The 22,282-nt window shown below is 39.2% G+C and overlaps 1 protein-coding gene across 1 annotated transcript in view; it reads right to left on the reverse strand.

Annotated features, from left to right (window-relative positions):
- The window catches only part of myo15ab (myosin XVAb), a gene marked incomplete at both ends in the record, with an annotated part of 42,332 nt that extends 20,050 nt beyond the window's left edge, over positions 1 to 22,282 (reverse strand). The window contains 30 exons of the mRNA XM_079424304.1: positions 1,199 to 1,377; positions 2,062 to 2,297; positions 2,385 to 2,480; positions 2,585 to 2,715; positions 3,769 to 3,850; positions 4,069 to 4,122; positions 4,218 to 4,302; positions 4,772 to 4,947; positions 5,582 to 5,699; positions 5,837 to 5,961; positions 6,103 to 6,148; positions 6,292 to 6,446; positions 7,049 to 7,126; positions 7,286 to 7,411; positions 7,494 to 7,625; positions 8,159 to 8,254; positions 8,455 to 8,578; positions 8,693 to 8,751; positions 9,829 to 9,942; positions 10,060 to 10,221; positions 10,704 to 10,817; positions 10,923 to 10,986; positions 11,300 to 11,403; positions 13,347 to 13,443; positions 13,541 to 13,615; positions 14,728 to 14,837; positions 15,209 to 15,272; positions 15,365 to 15,447; positions 16,016 to 21,846; positions 21,934 to 22,282. Of these exons, the coding sequence (XP_079280430.1) occupies positions 1,199 to 1,377; positions 2,062 to 2,297; positions 2,385 to 2,480; positions 2,585 to 2,715; positions 3,769 to 3,850; positions 4,069 to 4,122; positions 4,218 to 4,302; positions 4,772 to 4,947; positions 5,582 to 5,699; positions 5,837 to 5,961; positions 6,103 to 6,148; positions 6,292 to 6,446; positions 7,049 to 7,126; positions 7,286 to 7,411; positions 7,494 to 7,625; positions 8,159 to 8,254; positions 8,455 to 8,578; positions 8,693 to 8,751; positions 9,829 to 9,942; positions 10,060 to 10,221; positions 10,704 to 10,817; positions 10,923 to 10,986; positions 11,300 to 11,403; positions 13,347 to 13,443; positions 13,541 to 13,615; positions 14,728 to 14,837; positions 15,209 to 15,272; positions 15,365 to 15,447; positions 16,016 to 21,846; positions 21,934 to 22,282 (9,265 nt within the window). The remainder of the gene's footprint in view (positions 1 to 1,198; positions 1,378 to 2,061; positions 2,298 to 2,384; positions 2,481 to 2,584; positions 2,716 to 3,768; positions 3,851 to 4,068; positions 4,123 to 4,217; positions 4,303 to 4,771; positions 4,948 to 5,581; positions 5,700 to 5,836; positions 5,962 to 6,102; positions 6,149 to 6,291; positions 6,447 to 7,048; positions 7,127 to 7,285; positions 7,412 to 7,493; positions 7,626 to 8,158; positions 8,255 to 8,454; positions 8,579 to 8,692; positions 8,752 to 9,828; positions 9,943 to 10,059; positions 10,222 to 10,703; positions 10,818 to 10,922; positions 10,987 to 11,299; positions 11,404 to 13,346; positions 13,444 to 13,540; positions 13,616 to 14,727; positions 14,838 to 15,208; positions 15,273 to 15,364; positions 15,448 to 16,015; positions 21,847 to 21,933) is intronic.

Genomic DNA, 22,282 nt, shown 5'->3' on the forward strand with positions numbered 1-22,282 from the left:
TTCTTTCTTTAGATGAACAAAAACAAACATTTCTAGAGAAATAATCCATCTCTGTGAGTCCCTATAATGCAAGTGAGTGAGTTTTTCGAAATGTTGGCATGCCAAAAATCATAACTGCAATCTATAAGATCCCAGTGGAAAAGCTAATGTCACTAGAGCTACAGTGAGCAATTGATGTGTTGCTATATACTGTATATATATATATATATATATATACATATATATATATATATATATATATATGTGTGTGCTTTATGGAGCATCAGTCCATGCACTTGCATAATGGCATGAGCGTAAGTAAATGATGAGAGAATATTCATTTTTGGGTGAACTACCCCTGAAATATTTCTCATTTTTTATTTAACACTTCATGATCAACACACGGGGAAAATCTCCAATAAGGGGTTATTAATATATTTAGCTAATAATGGTTATGTAATTCTAAGAGAGTTGATGGGTGGAAACAGTAGTCAAGATAATGCAGACTGACCGTCTTATCTGTACCAGCGCGCACACACACACATTCCACACACACACACTATCATATATCGACTAATCTGCTCCAGCCCAAACAAGCGAGGACAGAGAGACAGTGTAACTGGATGAGAAGAGGAGTGAAATAAAGCAGAGAGACAGAGAGTGGGAGCGAGATTAGATGAAAGAGGAGAGGCTGAAAGAAAGATATAGGGAATGACAGAAGAAGAGATTAAAGAGATGAGAAGAAAGAATGGACAGATGACACTAGCCCTGATTTGCATCCTGACCTGATAATAACATGCATTATATGACACAGACAGAAGAGAGGGAAAGGAAATTGAGGAGAGAGATGGGGGTGGGGGGCAGCAGCACCACCTACATTTCATTAAGAAGCACTGGGCTCTATGTTGCACAATTTTATGCAGTTATTTTAAAGTTATTTTTTAATTAGTCTGAAAAGGAAAAGATGACGACAATCAAAAATAATCAGTAATTTAAAATGCATTTTCTCAGTTTGTTAAAAGAACAGTTCAACTAAAAATGAACATTTGTTGAAATTTATTTTTTTATTTGGTTTAAATTTGTTTTTGGCAGCAAATTGACTAATTTTCATTTTTGGGTTAACAATTACTTTAACCGTGCTGTTTTGTTCAATGGTCATGGTGCATATTTATTCCCTTCTTTTTGTCATACATGTAAGAGCAAATGATCAGGATCTTACCATCAAAACAGTGCACCTGGAGCACCATGTGTGCTTTTTTGCGGGTGGCAGTCCACTCAAGCAGGGATAGAGGGTATGTTCGAGATGCTTCAGGGACTAGGTAGGATTTCTGCATGGCTTGGATGAGTTTGTGTTGGCACAATGCCTTAAAGCCATTCAGAGCATAGTCTGACACAAATCTGATAGAGACAGAGGGAGAGACAGTTCATTAACTGATTTGTCACTAAATCTCACATTGGAACAAGACTTGTTTGTACTCATTTCATTCATAACTGAAATTGTGTGAAATGGATTGATTTGAGGTCAGTAACATTTAAAAACACAAAAAACAAAAATAATTACTTTTTATTTAGTAAGGATACATTAAAGTGGTCAAGTCTTTTCTATTTTAAATAAATGCTGTTCTTTTGAACTTTTTGTTTAACAAAGAATCCCTCAAAAATATATCAAAGTGCCCAAAAATTATTAAGCATCAAAATGGTTTTTAATATAGCATTAAAAATATGTATTATTAATGTTTATTATTTTTTTATATAAATATTTATTATCAATTTAATAACAAAATATGCTGATTTGGTTTTTGAGCACCAGATCAGCATATTAGAATGATTTCTAAATGATTGTGTGACACTGAAAACTGGAGAAATTCAGCATTGCAATCACAAGAATAAATTACATTTCAGAAAACAGTTATTTTAAATTGTAATAATATTTCACAATATCGTAGTGTTTTATTGTATTTTTGATCAAATAAATGCAGTCATGGTAAGAATAACAGACTTCCTTCAAAAACTTGTAAAAAAATGTTACCAACCCCAAACATTTGAACAGTAGTGTATGTGTTTGTATGCGTATTCTCTCACTTTAACAGATATTTCTCCATCTTCTCAGATGGGGCAAAGGAACTTAAACAGGCGGCCATCAACAACCACCCTCTCTCTGCATTTCTGGTGTTTTCATTCCGCCACACCTGATTGGCTATCTGCGCTAGGATCTCATCTCTGATTGGTGGAGTGGCAAGGCCTCTCTGAATGATGTAATTTCCAAAAAGGTTTTCTTGAGCTCCATTCAGGTTTGGATCTCCCATGAAACGCAAAATCTATCAAACACAGATATGAAAATTCAACAACAAAACTGCAGAGAAGTGCTGAAAATGAGACTGGGTTTAGGGTTAATGTAATGTTACCAGTATAAACACATCAAGAGCATCCTGTTTCAGATCATCTTCTAGTCGGGTCAGTGAGTTCTCCAGCGGTGCTGTTAGCATCCCAAACTGCAATTCCTACACACAAATTAGGCTAAATTTACTGCATTATGTGCTTAATGTGAGTGAATTGTGAGTATTATGCATGTGTGTGTGTGTGTGTTATTAGGTAGGACACTTACCCTGAAATGTGTGCGTATATATTTGGTCATCAAATGGTTGTTGATGTCCAGTGGAAGAGTGAGCTGGGGGTTTGTTTGTATTCTTGGAGCCTGAACCAGAGCCAAGCAGTCTGAATGACGCTCCCTACCAGCTAACAAGAAAAAAACGCCAAAACATAGGTTTAATATTATTTATTATTTTTGCATGATGTCAGTGTATCAAATGTGATTTCCCCCATAAACATAAATGAGGAATGTGACATGTTGAGATAAAACTGTAACATCACAAACTTGATAGCTTTGTTGACTATAATGAGGAATGTAAAGTGGTTGGTACTGCATTGATAGGTAGTGCTATTTTATTAATGAGATACTATAATAGTTTTTATTATTATTCATTTGAATTTGAATGATGCATTTATATAGCGCTTTACTGTATATTGCTGTACACCCAAAGAACTTTACAATCATGTGGGGGGGGGGGGGGGGGGGGGGGGGATGATGCAACGGCATCATCCAACGACTTGGATGATGCAACGGCAGCCACAGCACAACGGCTCCAGTGCGCTCACCACACACCAGCTACAGGTGGAAGGGAGAGAAAGTCATAGAGCCAATCAAGTGTATGGGGATTATTAGGAGGCCATGATAGACAAGGGCCAGTAGAGGGAATTTGGCCAGGACACTGGAAGTGCCATGGGATTTTTAATGACTGCAGAGAGTCAGGACCTCGGTTTAACGTCTCATCTGAAAGATGGTGCTTTTTGGCAGTATAGTGTCCCCGTCACTATACCGGGGCGTTAGGACCCACACAGACCACAGGGTGAGCACCCCCTGCTGGCCTCATTAACACCTCTTCCAACAGCAACCTAGTTTTCACCAGAGGTCTCCCATCCAGGTACTGACCAGGCTCAACCCTGCTTAGCTTCAGTGGGCAACCAGTCTTGGGATGCAGGGTGATATGGCTGTGTTTGAATTAGACTTTTTATATTTTGTGTTTTCATTTTAATTGAGATTTTGTTGGTTATTTGTTTTATTTACTTATTTTTTTATTAAATGTGCTGGGCAAAAATTATGCTACGTGCCAAAGTTTGAAGGTTTTTAACAAAGCTTGAGCAATAATAATGGTAATTTTTGCTTGACTTAGCAAATATCATTAGTAATAAGGAAAATAGCTTTTCACACACTGGGAAATTGTGATTGACCTGCTGTGGCCTGTAACAATCCTCCCAACTCTGCAGGAATAACCAGCTGAGTCACATTTACCACCTCCCTGCTTATTCGCTCCTATAGAGGAAACACATTACAAAAACTCATTAGGAAAAGTGGAAAATGTTTAAGTGGCTGGGTTTTCAAAGTCTGAAATTTGAAGAACACTGAGTTTTGTCAGCTTGAAAGTTTAATATTTTAAAATATGAACTTGATAATACTGCAAAGAGACACTAGGGTGATAAAATAAACATAATCGGTCCTTATCTAATAATGAGCATAGACTGTTCTTTTACCTGTTCAATCCTTCTCCTCTCCTCCTCTGCTCTTCTCGCTAAGAGGAGGTTGACCTGTAACAAAACAAAGAGCCAACATAAAAAATGTGAAAAACCTAAATCTGAGCTTCACAGTTAGTGAAGTAACTGTTCATTATTAGGTAACATACCCTGATGTATCTTTTGCGATTGACAATGAGTTGAACCATTGCACGGTGCCTGATCAGGTTTATACGCATTCGCAGAAACCGCCGCCTTTAAGACAGTAAGAGTCATTTCAATTACATTTAAATGATGTTTTGTTGATCTTATTGTAACATTTTTTTTTTTTTTCTACAAAAATAGTGGTCAAATCAAGCTTTGGAACATGGTTCCAAGTTAATCAGCTCAACCAGGCTCTCATAAATTTAATAAACTTGGTCTACCATTACTAACAAGGTTGTCCAAGATGGTCAGGTCTGCCAGATTAACATCAACCTTACCAGTTGATCAAGCACCTAAACTAGGTCAAAATTAGGCCAACTAGAAACCTTGTGAAAGCAGCTCCAATCAAAAGCTAGTGCGAACTAGATTTCCCCGTAGGGTTCAGATTCCTGAACTGCACAATATCACCTGGATTCATAGTCAGTATTTGGATTCTCTAGCTGTAAATCATATTGCAGAGTTAACCACAAACATTTGTAAAGTTGTGGCATTGAAGAGTTAGAAGCAGTAGGTAGTTTACCTGGCCAGAAAGCCCTTGCAGTGAGCCTGAAGTTTTGACATGTCCGCACGGAACTTGAGGAATTTCTTCCGGACAAAATACATCCGTACATAACGCTGAAGGGTCAATGCAGCTACATGCATCATACGATCACGTTTACTCTCCAATAACTGATACACATTCTCCTTTAGAAAGAGCTGAGAGTAAAAAAACAAAACAAAAAACAAACACATTTATTGTTTTTGTTAATAATCTGAAATAAAATATATATATTTTAAATATTTTATTTTATTTCACTTAATGTTTATTTTTAATTATTATGTGTTAATGGTTGTAGCTTTAAATAACCCTGCATTCCACAATTTAAAATGACGTTTTATTTATTTATAAAGGCAGAATTTTGGTGTCTTTAGGGGCTGTTCACACAGAACAATTTTTCCATTCTAATGCTACTTTTCCATTGGTTTTCAATGTAAACACGCGTTAGACAGACATGTACAACCTGCCGTGTTTTTGAGACGCTGTGTCAAGTTAAAAGAATTTCAACTTTTACACACAGCGCAGATCATCAATGTCAGCTCTAAAACAGTGGACCAATCAGAAGACCCTGGAGGCGGGGCAAGCATTGCAAGATTTTGTTTATAGTAGCAAGTTGGCATGCAAACTGTTGATTTGACAGCAACATGGCGGAGGAGGCATTCTGCGTTACACTTTTTAAAAAACATTCCTGAGCACTCTGTCTAACATTTTTAGATGCAAAGACGCATTTTGTGTGAACGGCCCCTTAGAACTTATTTATTGCTTATTGTGTTTTATTGTCATTCTGCTTACCTTTGACACACCCACTTGATAATCTCCTTTGTTGATTGGGCAGAGCTTCATTAACATAATGACACAGTTATCTCCATCTGGAGGTGGCGGCTTCTTCATTCCTAGCAGGGCTTTGTACCTGGAAACACATTGGCAGAGATAATTTATTCTAACATGCTGTATTCTATACACTGGCACATGTCTATTTATAGCACTAGACTAGATTACACACAGTACCACACATAAGTAACAAGCACCAGCTGTAGAGTAGGATACCTGTTTAAGAATTTATGGAACGGTACTCTGATTGGATAGCCCTCCTTCCTGATGCGGATTGTGTCCAAGATTCCTGAATATCTGAGCTGAGTAGCAATCAACTCAGGGTCAAATATACCAGGTTCCTGAATGGACATGCAAATACATTTAATTCATTTATGCATTAGAGTGGTAACAGAAACTCAGTACATATAGCAAAAACTGTGCTCAAATACTTAAACTCTGTGCACCAGTAATAGTGATGCTTGCCTAATGTCTTCTCATACCTTGTTATTATTTGGCTTTATGCAACGCACAAAATATGGGTTGCACCTGAAAAAAAGTGAGGAATACAGGTTATTTAACTGGCTAAAAAAACACAATTAGAAGAAACAACAAATAAATGTATGCATGTGTATGTTCTGATATGAGTTTGTAATACTGTATAACTCTATGCGTGCTTGAGTGTTTAAGACCTCTCCATCTTGTCTAGAAGCTCCAGTAGTGATTGCTGGAACTTGGCGGCCACAGTAGAGGGCTGATATCTCCGAGTCATTGTGCTGTTCCTATTCATTGCTCCTTTCTGCTGATTCACCATCTCAGCATGCTTTATGAAGAGATTGGACACCATCTAGAAAACACACCCACATATGCATATTAGAAAAATACACTCAGATTCATACTGCAGGTTTCATAAAATACACCTAGTATGCACATGAAGAAATTGTGGCTTCTTTTTCTCAGCATCTTGTTTTTTTTAAATTCCTGTAGAAAAGCAAAAATAGCCTATGCTCCTGCACACACACACACACACACACACACACACATGTTGGTTTTTGTGGTTTATGGGGACTCTCCATAGGCGTAATGGTTTTTATACTGAACAAACTGTGTGTGCTATTGCCCTACACCAACCCTACACCTAAACGTAGCCCTCACAGGAGACTTTGTGCATTTTTAGATTTTCAAAAAAACACCATTTAGTATGTTTTTTAAGCCTTTTGAATTACGGGGACATAGGCAGTGTCCTCATAAACCACCTTCATATTGTAATACCTCTGTCATACCCATGTCATTATACAAATTTGTGTCCTCATAAACCACATAAACATGCACACAAAAACACACACACACACACACACACACACACACACACACACACACACACACACGCACACACACACACACAAACAGGACATGCACAGATGCATGCATGGGGATACATTGACTCACTCGGTTCTGGCTCTGCATAAACAGATCCAATACTTCCTGCCGAACCTGATCATAGTTCTTATCCAGGAATTTATGGACCTAAAATCAGTTTGTGAGATTCTGTTTTCACAAGCTGTTATCATTAAAGCCTCAGTTACAAATGGTAAATTAATTAAAAGTTACTTAATTCATTGGCCTCTGATTTTGGCATTAATTGTGTAATTAAAATACTGCATATGCAATTAGTATGTCTGTTACCTGGTAAGTTACACGACCAGCATAGTGATAGACAGTGAACTCTGGCAGTGGCATTTTTGGCTTGGAGTAAAGGGGGTTGTTTCCATGATGATAGTGGCACTTCTGAAGGAAGGTGTTGTCAGTGGCCTGTCAGCAAATGTTAGAACATGTAGTTAATATACTTTTTTTTCATTTATCCCAGTTCAACATTAAAATATAATTGTGCAACCTGTGGAAAGCAGCTCTGGTCATCAAGGATGCGGAGTATCCCATGGGGCTTTGCGGCGATAAGGTCTATACATGCCTGGTTGTCAGTGAAGGTCAGTTCTTTCCAGTTGATTTGCTCTCGAATGTACTCTTCCTATAGAGACATACAGAAAGAGAGTGTGTAATTTAATGTTTGAAATCAATATTTCATAGAAATCACAGTATGTTTGGGGTCAGTAAGATTTAAAAAAAATATATATATATTTTATTCAGAACTGATGCATTCAATTGATCAAAACTGACAGCAAAGACATTTATAATGATATGAAAGATTATAAAAGAAATAAATTACGCAGCACAACTGATTTCATTGTTGATGATAATAAGAAAGGTACTTTAGTACCAAATCAGCATATTAGAATGATTCTGAAGGATCACGTGGCACTGAAAACTAGAGTAATAATGCTGAAAATTAAGCTTTGAATCACAGAAATAAATTTTAATTTGAAAATATATTAAGATAATAACAGCTATTGTAAATTCTAATAATGCTTTACAACATTGCTGTTTTTACTGTATTTTTATTTATTTAATTTACAAATAAATGCAGCCTCGATGAGCACAAGAGACACTAAAACATCTTACAACCCCAAACCTTTGAACAGTATTGTGCATATTAATTCTCACCTGTTCCTGTTTGAAAATGATTTTGCTGAAGAAGAACTGCAGGCTCTCATTAGCATAGTTGATACAGAGCTGCTCAAAGCTGTTGAACGTCAAGCTCTGGAAAACACGTATCAAGATGACATGGAGATATATGCAGTTAATCAATGATACTTCTGCTCATCTCAATGGCAAATATTATTTTGTATATTTAGAAGGGTCTAAATTCCCCAAAATAAAAAAACTGCACAATTAACCTTAAAGGTAATAAATGTGTCAAAAATGTGTTTTTATGTGTGTTTGGGAGTGTCACTGTATACCTCAAACCCATATATATCCAGTAAAGATATGGACAGCGCCTCGTTCCTGGGGTAGACCCGCCCATTTATACGCTCTGTCAGCCATTGAAAGAGCAAGGAATAAAGGATCTTGGCAACTGCATCTCTGTATTTGGAGTGGAGAAAAACATACTTGAAATTAAATTAGGAAATTAGGATTTCATGTGTGAAATGAAAACAATATTGCAAATAACTAGAAAATGTGTTTTGTAATGTGTACCTGGCATCCACAGCACTTTCTACTGAGAGGGGAGTGTATATCTTCTCTTTCATTGCCTCCTGTGACAAAACCAAATAACACGCCGTTTATCTACTGGATATGTTTAAATAAATATTCAATCTTATAAACATAAAAGAAAGCTCAAAAGCCAAATTATGTGTGAAGACAACCACAAAAAATGTACTAAAATGTGTATCTAACCAGCGTGTGATCTGCTTAAGCCATATTTTTGTGGTACTTTATGCTTCTTCACTGGGCACTTTGCTTTACTTTGCACAGTGTTTTAAAATAGATCTTTTGATTATATGTCTAGAAATACCTAAATTTTATGACTCATCTTGCCCGGAAGTCAGGGATCAGGCTTGGATACAATTTCACCCTCACACACACTCTATGTCACTCACACAGTCACAGTCAGCGTGTGCAATTGATACAGTGTTATGTGACAGCTGATCCAAGTAAGTGGAGGTGTAAACACAAACCTGTGAGCTCTGGATAACAGAGCTTTACTTATTAAATGAGCAAGATGCTCAACATGACACACACCACAAACACACGGGCAATCGAACTGTATTCATGTAACACTTCACATGTAAAGCAAACATAAAAAAAATGCTAGAAATAACAAAATGTGTTTGGGTGTATGATGGACACTCAAATGTTCCATTTTCTATAAATATAAAATATGTGTATAACACTATAATATAATAATACAACCGTTATCTTGTCTGTCCTTGCTAACCTTCATTGATCTTTATGTGATGTAATGTTAAGGTATCCTGGCAGTGAGTGAGCTATTAGGTGTTAAGATTACTCAAGCCCTGAGCAACCCCTGATTAGATTACTGTGGTTTCCACAGAGCTGAACTCAGAATAATTAAATTAGGTTACTGGAACTCATTAAGAGCAACCTGTTTACATGTCATTACAATGTCTCCTTTTCTCTCACCCTTTTTCTCTTTCTTTCTGCCCCAAGTGTTCACCAATGTATCAGAAGATTGGCTAGAGGTCAGTGCATATGCAAGGTGGACAATGTGAGTCTGAGACTGGTTTCCACATCAAATCTGTTATATTTAAATTAAAAGTTGCCCAAAATACTGCATGCTGTTGTACAGTGCACATTATGGATGTATGTACCGTCACTTTGAAGGTGATGGCTTTTTGCAGACCCTCTGGGGAAATCTGCAACAGATCGGCTACTGCACGAATCTCCTGAGTGCTCACCACACCAGCTGTCTCCTGCACTTCTGTCTGAGACAGAGAATCCAAAGCACACGGTCCACAAGATTGATTACACTGCTCATGTAAGTGTGCTATATTTGCATAAAACTACTGAAAGAATTTTTCAAATGTTTAAGTGTACAATACCTCCACTCTATGGAAAAAGACATTGCCCAAGTGCAGTATGGATGACAGCACTCTGAATATGCTGCTCTGGTCTTCAGGACTGAAGTGGAGAATGTCCATGGCACTCTGTAGCCTCCTGAAGTCCTCCCCATCATCCTTCCCAGTGATCTCACAGTTACCACCCTAACATGACATGATACCATGACTATAATGACAAATAATGAAGACAATAAAACCGCCAGTAGGTGGCAGCAAATCCTTGTTTAAAAATTATTTCTTGAATCGTTCAAATCAAACGATTCGTTCAAATGCCCACGTTTTTTTTCTTCTTCTTTCATTGCTTGAATTATAAGGGCATTCTAACTGCATTCTAATAGGCTTCATCGCACAGTGAATGCTTTTGGACTCTGTGTTTTTGCAAAGTCGGTGATTCAGTAATGTCTGCTCTGCTATTGTCTCTCAATCCCTCACAGTCTCACATACAGCTCAATAACATATGTCAGTGGAATGTTTTAAATTATAATCAAGGAAAAATCATACCTTTCTGTTGTCTTCTTTTTAAAGAACTTTAAAAGTTGGGCTTGAACCATTTTGTGTGAAAAATGATGAAAACAATTGATTTGTATTGATGTCTATGGTGTGTCTTGGTAAATGCCTCTATTTACCTGGTTCAAGTAGTAGTAGGTTTCAGCCTCTTGTAGGTAGAAGGCCCGTTTCATGTGCGTAGGAAGTCCAGCCAGCATCTCATAAAAGATGTGGTAGTTTCTCTCATCTTTGGCCTGCAGACACATGCAGACACAGAACAGTTTAGGTCCCAAAATGTCAGTTATTAATACATGGCTCCTTTAGCCTTTTCCCAGTTAAATGGGCAAGAAACAACAGACCTGAAAAACGATCCTGGACTTCTCCAGTAGATACTGCGAGGTTATGGCACCACTGATCACCCCTCTGATACCAACGACAATACACACAGATTGGTCAAGTGTATGAACTTTCCTTGGCCTTCTCAATTCTCTTTCCATCTGCTTCCTCTCCTTAACTTTCAGAGGTTAAATAACGACCTTACTGCCCTACTTTCACATAAGGTCAGATCTAGTTCCCTTGTCGTCTCTCAAGAAACAGTTTCAGGCTTGAGAGACATTAAAGAGTTAGAAAGGCACATTACAATGGACTTGTAATGTAATGTAACATTCAAACACTCTACTTTAAATAGCTATAAACATAAGAACATAAGCAATATGCAACCGAAATAAATACTCACTCCTCCAAAAAGATTTCCACAAATTTTCCAAAGCGACTGGAGTTATCATTTCGGACCGTCTTAGCATTTCCAAATGACTCCAACAGAGGAGTTGCCTCAAGAATCTGGATATAAAGAAATTGAAACTTATTTCCAAAAGTATTCAGTAATATTTACTAGGTTAGAGTTTTAGGTTATCAACAAAATGTTTACCTCAATCTGTACAGAGGAAAGCATTAAATAGAAAAACAAAAATACAGATAATACATTAATTTACAAACACTGCATAAATGTACACAGATTCAACCAAATTTTTGTTTCAGAAATGTACTCATTCTATAATAAGCAAGTATTTGTCACTTGTGGTTTATGACATGCTTACAATATAAATCAAAATCAACATCATTTGTTGGACCTGGAACAACTTGCCTACCAATGACACATAATTCTAACCCTATCCCTAACAATGTTATTTTTGTATTATTCATCTACTATTATAGTATGTATTAATAGTTAATTGATAATTAGGTTATCAATATTTAAATCAGTGTAGGATCATATCAGAGACCGAATCAGACAAATTTAAGATTCGATCAGAATAGCAGCCAAAATTCCACAGAGGCCCAAGAAAACAGGACAATGCCATAAATCTGTCCAGATCCTAGCGGCAGCCCGTCTGAAGAAAGCCTAACCAGCAAGCCTCTTTCACAAAACAGCTTGCAACATTAAGACAAAAGAATACTTATTGATAAGTCCAACTCAGGAAGGAGATTTGTCAAATTTGGGGGCAAGTAATCAAGATTAATGGTCAAAGAGATGCACTTTTAATAACTATAGAATGACTTTAAGGATTTATATTCGTGTTTGGTATGTATGAGTTTGGAAATTCATGCTTTAAATGTTTATTCCAATCAATTCTTTGTCAAATGTATCATAGTCTTGTTATAGAAATCATGTCCAAAATTATACTTTAGAAGAGCGGGAAAATTCGTACCATGTGACTGATGCAGGATTTATGATGGGGAAGAAACAGAGCAACACCCCTAGCTAAGATCATTTCTAATTGGTCAAGACATCCATTGAGACGGGTCGGAAAGCCGAGTTTAAAAACTCAGCACACCATCAAATCTTCGCTCTCTTCTCTGGTTGCTTCAACTTTTGCCACCGCGTTTTGATGCTGCTTTTAGCACTCTTTGAGTATGCTCTGGCCTACATGTCAGCTGCTACTTAATACCACGATGAGAAGAAAAACCACCTAGTCTCGTTACATCCTTTTAATTTAATTTCTGTTCTTTCCGTGCTAAGTTAAGTTTGCCAACGCCATGTCTCCTAGTGTCTCCTGAGATAAATTTACCTGTTTCCTTTAAATTACATATTACCTTTACATCAGCATTTATTTATTGTTTATTTTTAGCTTTTGTTCAATTTTATTTTAAATTATTTTATGTGCTTTTTCTATTTAGGATTTTTTATTTCAGTTTTAGTCATTTTTAGTTCACTTTAATTTCTTTGATTTCAATTAGTTGCCAAGGCAATATTTTTCAGCTTTATTTTAAACTATTTTATTTTGAGTCTAGATATTCTACTAAGTAACTTTGCAACTACATGCCAACTTACCCTCATTAGAGTATTAATAATCTGTTACGGTTAAGGCCAGTAGAATAAGTTGACAACAGAATGTCTAAAGTGGACTATTAAAATAACAATACTGATCCCTAACACAAACTCTAACCATTGACTATGCCAACATATAGCGCCGAGTTTGAGTCTCGGCTCGTGGATTTTTCCCGATCCCATCCCCCTCTCTCTCCCACTTTACTTCTAGCCAAACTTTACTGTCCAATCAAAATAAAAGCAAAAAGCAAAAAAATAAAAATCTTAAAAAAAAAGGAATGGTGTCCATGCCCCAACTCCGTTCCTTTCCTTATCCCTAAAAATTGATGTGACGGTAATGTTGTTCTAGGACAAACAAGGACAGTGATCTAGGAACATGTCCCATCTGCCAAAATGTATATGAGTGATCCTTGTCTATGATGAAAACTCAGTGTTTAATTTATTTTCTATATACATGTACCTGTTGTGTAATGTTCCTCTTATGGTGAATAGCAGTGAGGTACCTCAGAACCAGTTTGGTTGCCTCTGTCTTTCCAGAACCACTTTCCCCACTACAATACAAACACTTCACTAATACAACATTACATAGACATGCAATTATACTTCCACATCCTCTACAAATGACACACTCACATACTTTCATCTGACCTGATAATGACGCACTGGTTTCGCTTGATGTCCATCATTGTAGTGTAGGCAATGTTTGCAATGGCAAAGAGATGACTAGAAACAAACGTGTATAAGAAGGCAGGTTTACATACTGTACATTTCTGGCAATAAAAGTATTGTAAAAGGATGAAAGATAAAATCTTCATAATTTTCTTCCTGCTTCTTTGTTAGACTTTTAATTAACACTACTGTTAAACAATTTGGGGTTGATAAGGCAAGACTGCAATACAATAAAATTGTGTAATATTTTATAAAACATAATTTATAATTATATGAAACATAATTACAATTTAAAAACCATTTTAAACGTAATTTATTTGTGTGATGCAAAGCTGAATTTTCATCAGCATTACGCCAGTCTTCAGTGTCACATGATCCTTCAGAAATCATTCTAATATGTTGATTTGGTGCTCAAGAAATATTTCTTCTTATTATCAATGTTTATGTTTTTTGAGAATGAATGAATGAACGATGCATTTATATAGCGCTTTTATTGTGTTTTACCGTACACCCAAAGCACTTTACAATCATGTGGGGGTCTCTCCTCAACCACCACGAGTGTGCAGCATGCACTTGGATGATGCGACGGCAGCCACACTACAACGGTGCCAGTACACTCACCACACACCAGCTACAGGTGGAGAGGAGAGAGAGTCATAGAGCCAGTCAAGTGGATGGGGATTACTAGGAGGCCATGACTGATAAGGGTCAGTGGAGGGAATTTGGCCAGGTTACACCCTTACTCTTTATGAGAAGTACCATGGGATTTTTAATGACCACAGAGAGTCAGGACCTCGGTTTAATGTCTCATCTGAAAGACGGTGCTTTTTACTGTATAGTGTCCCCGTCACTATACTGGGGTGTTAGGACCCACACAGACCACAGGGTGAGCACCCCCTGCTGGCCTCACTAACACCTCTTCCAACAGCAACCTAGTTTTCACCGGAGGTCACCCATCCAGGTACTGACCAGGCTCAACCCTGCTTAGCTTCAGTGGGAATATGAGGGCATATCATCTGCCTAAGGGGGTAAGTTTCTAAAAAAAAATACATTTGTGGTAAAATATGGGCTGTAACAAAGGATATAGGAACTTTTTTTGGTTAGGAATGTTGTGATTGTTGAAAAAAAATGTTTGGTTAGGAATTGTTGTGATTGTTCAGACTCACGGTGGGTTATCTCCCAAGCCATGGCCCTCGTACTGCAGAACCATATCTGTGCCATAGATGTTAAATAGTTGGTATGGATTCACAGACACCAAAATACTGCCAATGTATGTCTGCTTAGAAGATAAGGGAGAAATTAATAATGTAGTTAGATTCACAAGAGATTTAAATTATAATATGCTATTGAGAAAAACTTTTTAAAACAACTTTGTTCAAAACTTTTTTTTTTTTTTTACTTTATTAGAAAGTGTTTCTCTGAAGAATTCTGCAGAGATAATGGGCTGTGTGGTCACTGATAGCACAAGTACATGAGCAAGTCTGATTTGTGCATATTCTTCTACATTATGACATAATTTAGCAGATGTGCAAATTTAAATTGTATGTGAATCCAAGATTTACCATATCTTTGTACACAATAATTAGAACTAGCAGACATCTTTGAGATGCGTGTGTATGCTTACTGCAACATGATTGCAAGACTCACATAGATAAGCGCTTGATCAAAGCGAGTTTTCAGGTTTATCAATACTGCTGCCTCAGTAAACTCTCTGGAAAAAATAGAAAAAATAGAGGAAGAATGATTTATTTCATATCTAATAATCATCTTTACATTTGCATATGTATTTTTATGCTGACATACTCCATTTGTGTCATGTCCTCAGCTCCATCCCCTTCCCTTTTCACCCTGTAGCTGACAGTAGGCAGGCTTCTTATAGAATACATCTGTTTGAAAAATGCAACATATATGCAAACTGAGAACATTCAAAGAAATCTAAGAAGACATTTTCAGCTCATGCAATTACATTAGATAATATAGCTGATGAATTAGGTAAAGTTATCTTTTCAAAGGTAACATGAGATCAGTTATAATCAGCCTTGTAAATCTCATCTGACATCCGATGTAGTTGCAGACTGGAGCTAAAACCTGATGAAGATAGATGAGCTTGGCTGGACCTTTTATTAAGGCTCAAGGATAACAGACTTGTTAAATTTGATAACTGCATCACTGTCAAGCTGACAACATTACTTAGTATTAAGCTTAGTGAAATTAAACCTGATTATTTATAATTCCTTCCTAATATAAACTTTCAGATATATATTTAGCGAAATGTATAAAAAGCCACAAGCAAAATCATGAATTTATTGAGAATAAAAAAATGAAAGCATGATACAATTAGTGTCTCTAGGGCAGGAACTTCTGTTTTTTTTTTTTTTTTGGTAACTTCTGTTACCATTTGTTAAATAAATAAGTCAACAATTACTGTTAGCTTTATGTCTTAAAGTGATTTACCTTGTCATACCACTGTCCTTTTGGCTCCCCTTCACGATCTGGTACCCACTGCAGCTCTATTTCCCCTGGCCTAAGACCAGCAGGTGGTGGGGTAAGAAATTCCATCATTTTTTCATCTCGGTACATAGACCATTTAATGAGGTTCTGTACTGTGTCATGAGGCAAGACTCTTTCTGAAGCCCAATGGTCCTCTGCAGTTTGCCCCTCTCTGTCATTCTGAGCCCAGTGATCTTCTGGACCTGGACCTTTTCGCTGTGGTGGAACTACAGCATAACGGCCATCTGGTCCAATAACCACCTGCCCAGAGGATGTCAAATAGTTGGAGATCCCTGAAGGTAGTTGATAAGAGGCTTTCTTCAGGTCAGCATTCTTTATAGCATCCATTAAATGTGGTGAAGTAGGGACTTCAAATCCTCGAGCAAGGACTGATCCATCAGGTAATCTGTATGTGGCCTGGCGGAGATTTTGATTTAGAAGTGCCTGTGATAAATTTGGATTTTTATGGCTTCGAGGATCTGCTGAAATAATAGATCCATCCGGTAACTGGTATGTAGCCTTGCGAAGATTTTCATTCTGCAAGGCATTTGAAATGTTTGGACTCCTTGGTTTATACAAAGCTTGTGAAATAACAGATCCATCTGGAAGCCTATAGGAGACATTTTTCAAATCTTCATTTCTCAGTGCGGTGGAGAGAGTTGGGGTTGTAGGTTTATAACTTGCATCAGCACTTATTATGGAACCATCAGGTAACCTGTAGGTAGCACTGCGAATATCCCGATTCTGAAGTGCGCTTGCCAAATTTGGAGACTTAGGTTGATAAGCTGGACCAGTTATAACTGAGCCATCAGGTAAACGATAACTGGCATTTCTCATTTGTTGGTTTTGAAGTGCCTGTGATAAATTTGGGGAAGTAGATGTGGGCTGCCCATAGTTCGTTGTTATTAATGTGCCATCCGGCAATCTGTAAGCTGCATTTCGAATGTTTTGGTTCTGCAGTGCACTAGCCAGATTTGGAGATGTTGGTTCCATTTGCTGATCGGCCATTATTATTGTCCCATCTGGCAGTCTATATGATGCCTTTCTAAGTTGCTGATTCTGAAGTGCATGTGACAGGTTTGGTGAGGTTGACTGTTGTTGTCCTGCTGTTACAAGAGTTCCATCTGGAAGTCTATAAGTTGCATTCCTCAGATTTGGATTCTGCAAGGCACTGGACAGGTTTGGAGAAGAAGGTTGCTGTAAATGAGAGTCTGGGTATATTATCGATCCATCTGGAAGTCTGTAAGAGGCATTTCTTATGTTTTGGTTCCGCAAAGCATTTGAGAGGTTTGGTGAGAAAGATTGTTGCTGTCGTGGGTCTACTATGGACCCAGCAGGAAGTCTATATGAAGCATTCTGGAGCTGAGAATTTCCAATTGCATCTGAAAGTATTGGAGAAGAGTGTACATTTGCTACCTGATTACCATATACTAATGACCCATCAGGCAAGCGGTAAGTGGCACCACGGAGTTGGGGGTTGTGCAATGCATCAGACAGAAAAGGAGATTTCCTAGGATCCTGCCTATAACCTGGCACAGTTGCATAAGGGGAGATCATTCCCTGGACAGGTGCTCGGTATGATGCTTTACGAATGTTTTTGTTCTGCAAAGCCGTTGAAAGAACTGGAGATCCCATTGGACCATAGCCAGGGGGAACAAGGGATCCCCTGCGATGTAAATGTGTTCGGTAAGAAGCATTGCGGACATTTGGATTTTGAAGAGCATTGGAAAGAAGGGAGCCAGCACCTGGCTCTTCAATGTAATCATAGCCTGTCTCTACTTGAGCATAGGGTGAATGTGGCCTTTGAAGAGATGATCGGTATGAAGCATTGCGAAGCTGTGGATTGTGAATTGCACTGGTGAGCAAAGGTGATGCTGGTTGACCTGGAAATTGTTCAAATGCTTCCATTTGAGGAACATATGGGGAAGAAATAAGTGTTTGTTCAGGGATCTCACCAAACTGAGCCACTTCAGGAACATAAGGTAAACCTGGTCTTTGCATGGGCGAAATGTAAGAAGCCTCTCGGAGCTGAGCATTTTGTAAGGCATTTGACAAAAGTGGAGATGCCATCTGTTCTGTATGCTGATCCAGTACAACCCTTTCAGGATTATATGGTGAGGGTATTGGCTGCAATTGGGAGACATTCATAGCATTGCTTAGATTAGGGGTTTGCAGGGCAAAGGAGGGAACTGGTGAAGGTGGTTGACCAGGAAACTGTGGAACATTAATGATCTCAGGAGCATAAGGCGACATGGGCTGTTGGATGGGTGAAATGTAGGATGCATTCCTGACACTTTGGTTTTGGAGGGCACTGGTAAGCATTGGTGACTGAGGAACACCACTAATCTGATCAAATTCTACAGGGATTGGCTCTACGCTGACAGGCAAAGGAGATGCAAATGAAGATTCATACATCGGAGGACCAGAAAGCACAGAAGTAGGCACAGCCCTAGGGTAAGTGAGACGCATAGGTAATGGGGAGCCATGTTTAATAGATGGATGAGGAGAGCCTGGTCTGGAGAGATGTCTAACAGAAGGCTGAGGTGATGGAGGGGGCATGTGTTTTTGAGAAAGTTGTGGTGAAGGGGGCATCATTCCAGGTGAACGCCTCAGTGACTGTCTGGCCATGAGTGGACGGCCACGACCAATGGGTCTCTGTGGGTTTCTCATCGGACCAGGTGTTCCTGGAAGATTGAAACGACTTTGTTCCCTTATGCCCATCCCAGTGTGTTGACCTGAGAGTTGTGGGGAGGCTGGGAAGTCCTGTGGCATCATGGACCTGTTACTATGTATGGATGGTCTAAATGGCCGTACATTTTGTGTTGGAGTTCCAGAATGACCCCCTCTGCCTGGATATGGTTTCACAGCTCCCATGGGGATGTTTGGACGGCCCCTTCCTCGTAGTCGACCTCCAGGGGACCCAAAAGGTGGAGAATCCGTCATAAGGCGAGTGGACCTGCGGGAAAGGGTAGGAGAGGGGGATCTATGTTGCAATGGTGGTTGTTGGGAGTCTGGTTCTACAGTAAAACTTCTTCGAGAGGGAGTAGGTGATACTCTTTGAGGCATTAATGGAGACTGTGGTCTGTGAAGATCCCTCTGCTGAACACTGGCCATGGCTCGCATACCCATCTGAGTGGAAGATGGAGGACTCATTCGCCTAAGTGGAGATGGGGAGGCTTGAAATTTCTTGGCACCAAATGGACGATGAACTTGTGAGGGTGAGGAGGGTGGACTGGGTCTCCTAATTGAGGGACGAGGAGACTGTGGTGGGCTCCTCCTCCGAACAGATGCACGAGGTGAAGCTGGAGGACTGGTATAGAGAGATGGAGCTCGTGAGGGCATACGGCCAGGCACTGGCTGGGGAGATGGTGGTGCCTCTCTAAAGGATGCCTGAGGCTGCAAGCGTCTAGGGACTGTTGGTGAAGCAGGTGGACCTTCTCTAAATGGAACCTGAGGCTGCAAGCGTCTATGGACTGTTGGTGAAGCAGGTGGACCTTCTCTAAACGGAACCTGAGGCTGCAAACGTCTAGGGACTGTTGGTGAAGCAGGTGGACCTTCTCTAAACGGAACCTGAGGCTGCAAACGTCTAGGGACTGTTGGTGATGCGGGTGGCCCTTCTCTAAATGAACGTCTAGAAAGTGTTGGAGAAACAGGTGGGCTCATTTTGCGTCCAATTGGAGATGGAGAGTGTTGAACATGACTTATTGGAGAGGGCATACCTCTGGCTAGTCTTGGGGATGGAGGTGCTCCCATGCCTCCAATGCCACGCAGAGAGGGCTGTGGGGATGGGCTTCTTCTCATAGGGAGTGGAGCAGCAGGATGCATGGATAGCTGCGGGGAGGCATGGGGGCTCGGTCTGCGTATTGGTATGGGGGAACCTCTAACTTCCATTACCGGCTCTCCAAAACTTGACATATGTTCCATGGGTGCCATGGAAGCCATGGGAGCCATGGGTGACATAGGCATATGCAGAGGGGAGGCCATCCCTGCCATAGACCTCCTGCTTGGTGTGGGAGATGGTGGAAATCCACCAGTTTGAGCCATGTGTGACATGTGTTGATTGACAAATCTCTGGGGATTATTTGCTTGCTTAATTAGCATGGCTGTTGGTGTGGGCACTTGAGGTATTGTGGGATGAAACATTTCTTGAGGATGAACTGTCTGCAAAAAACCATCATCCATTGAGGCTCCAGGTATATATGGATAATTTTCATATTGTATGTCTGACATTTCCTCAAAATCATATTGTGGAGGCAAAGGAGGAAGTTCGACATCAATCCTTTCTTTACCAAAAAGCTTGACCTGGGGTCTTGGGAGTCTGAACTCCAGGTCTCCGTGAGGGGGCATAGATTCCATCGAGAAATCTCCATAGTTCTCACCATACATTCCATAAGCTTCTTCACCTTCCATAATATCTTGCATAGGATAACTATATGGATCATACATAATGTAGGAAGATTGCAGATATGGGTCAACATCTGTTTCACTGTAGTTAACCTGATAGTCCTGAAAATAAAGATCCTCATAAGCATCCCCATAAGCATCCATATATGGATCATATGAAATTTCAACTTCATATGGGTCACTATAGAAGCCCTGAGGGTCATCATAATATCCAAACTGAGTCTGGGCATATGGATTCATTTCATTCCCATACAGATCATAGCTGTTCTCCATTGGATACTGATTATCATCATAGTACTCCATGCCATCATCGAAATAAGGATCCAGTGGATACTGTTGACTATAGTAGCCCATTTCCTGTGGGTAATTGCCCATCTGCTCCTGAGCTCCATAAGGATCACCGTAGTCCATACTATCATCATAATATTCACCCTCATCCTGAATGGCTGCGTGTGGGTCATAGTATCCATCCTGCAACTCATAATAGCCTTGATCATGTGATTGCATATCATAATAGTTATTTGGTTCTTCATATTGAGTGTATTGCTGTGGAAATGAAGAATGTCCCTGAACATGGGCATACTGTTCACTATACCTGTTAGAGCGGCTCTGAATTGACTGTCTGTGGAATGCACCCATATCCATCCTGCTCTGGTTATTATAATCATATCCTCCAGTGTCATGTTCATATCCATAATTGTGATAACCAGGAGGAGCTCGGATGCTAGCTTGGCGACTGCCAGCAGGAAATGGATATTTTTTGTCCTTTTTCCGGCCCCAGTCATCACGGTCCCTTCCACTCTGACGCCCCTTAACGGAGAGGAACCTCTTGGTCAGCCAGTTTGTTGCCCCAGCAATTTTACCTAATAATTGCCCCCTATCTTTAAAACCAGACTCATCCCCTGAATTCTTTTTTCCAAAAAGCCCTTTAAAAAATCCTGGCTTCTTCTCCGCTTCTTTAGCATTTCCACCTAATTTGATAAGCATATAGGTTGGCGTTGGTCCTGACGGCTCTTTTTTTTCCTTCTCTTTTTTCTTTTTCTTGCTGTTTTTGAAACGCATCATAAACTTTGGAGCATTTCTCAAGAGAGATTTTCTCCTTTTTTTCTTAAGCAAGCGATTCTTCCTTTTTCCAAGTCCAAGAAACATATTGGAAGTGCTCTTAAGACGCTTCTTTGAGCTCTTCCTCTTCTTAAATCCAGAGAACCTCATAAAGAGTTTTGAGGTGTTTTTGAGTCCTCTTTTCTTTTTGTCTTCAGGTGGTGGCTTAGGTGGAGACTCATCTTTCTTTTTTGCTTTCTTCTTCTTTCCATCTTCCTCAGCTTTAGATTTATGATGATCTTTTGATTTCTTCTTTGGTTTCGGATCTTCCTCTTCACTTTCCTCCTCATCTTCATCATCCTCATCTTCATCAGAATCATCTTCATCTTCATCAGAATCAGGCTGTCTAGATTTGGACTTTCCCTTTGCAGCTTTACCTTTAGCATTTTTTCCACCACGCTTTCTCTTGTCTCCATCTGACTCTTCATCCTCATCCTCATCGCTCAAGTCTTCATCCATCAACTCAGCATCTGAATCCTCCTCAGATTCAATAACCTCTTTCTTTCCCTTCCCTTTATCCTTTCCCTTCTTACCATCGTCTTTCCCTTTACTTTTGGGTGGCTCTTCTTTTCCTTTCTTTTTATCATCCTTTCCTGCCTTCTTGTCATCTTTTGCTCCTTTTTTGTCATCTTTTCCTTTCTTTTCTTCTTCCTTTGGTTTACTTTTTTCTGGCTCTGGTTTTCCTCCTTTCTTGGCTACTGCTTTTAAATCTTTTTTGCCTGGCAT

Source organism: Barbus barbus (genome assembly GCF_936440315.1).
Source record: "Barbus barbus genome assembly, chromosome: 8".
Classification (NCBI taxonomy): Eukaryota; Metazoa; Chordata; class Actinopteri; order Cypriniformes; family Cyprinidae; genus Barbus; species Barbus barbus.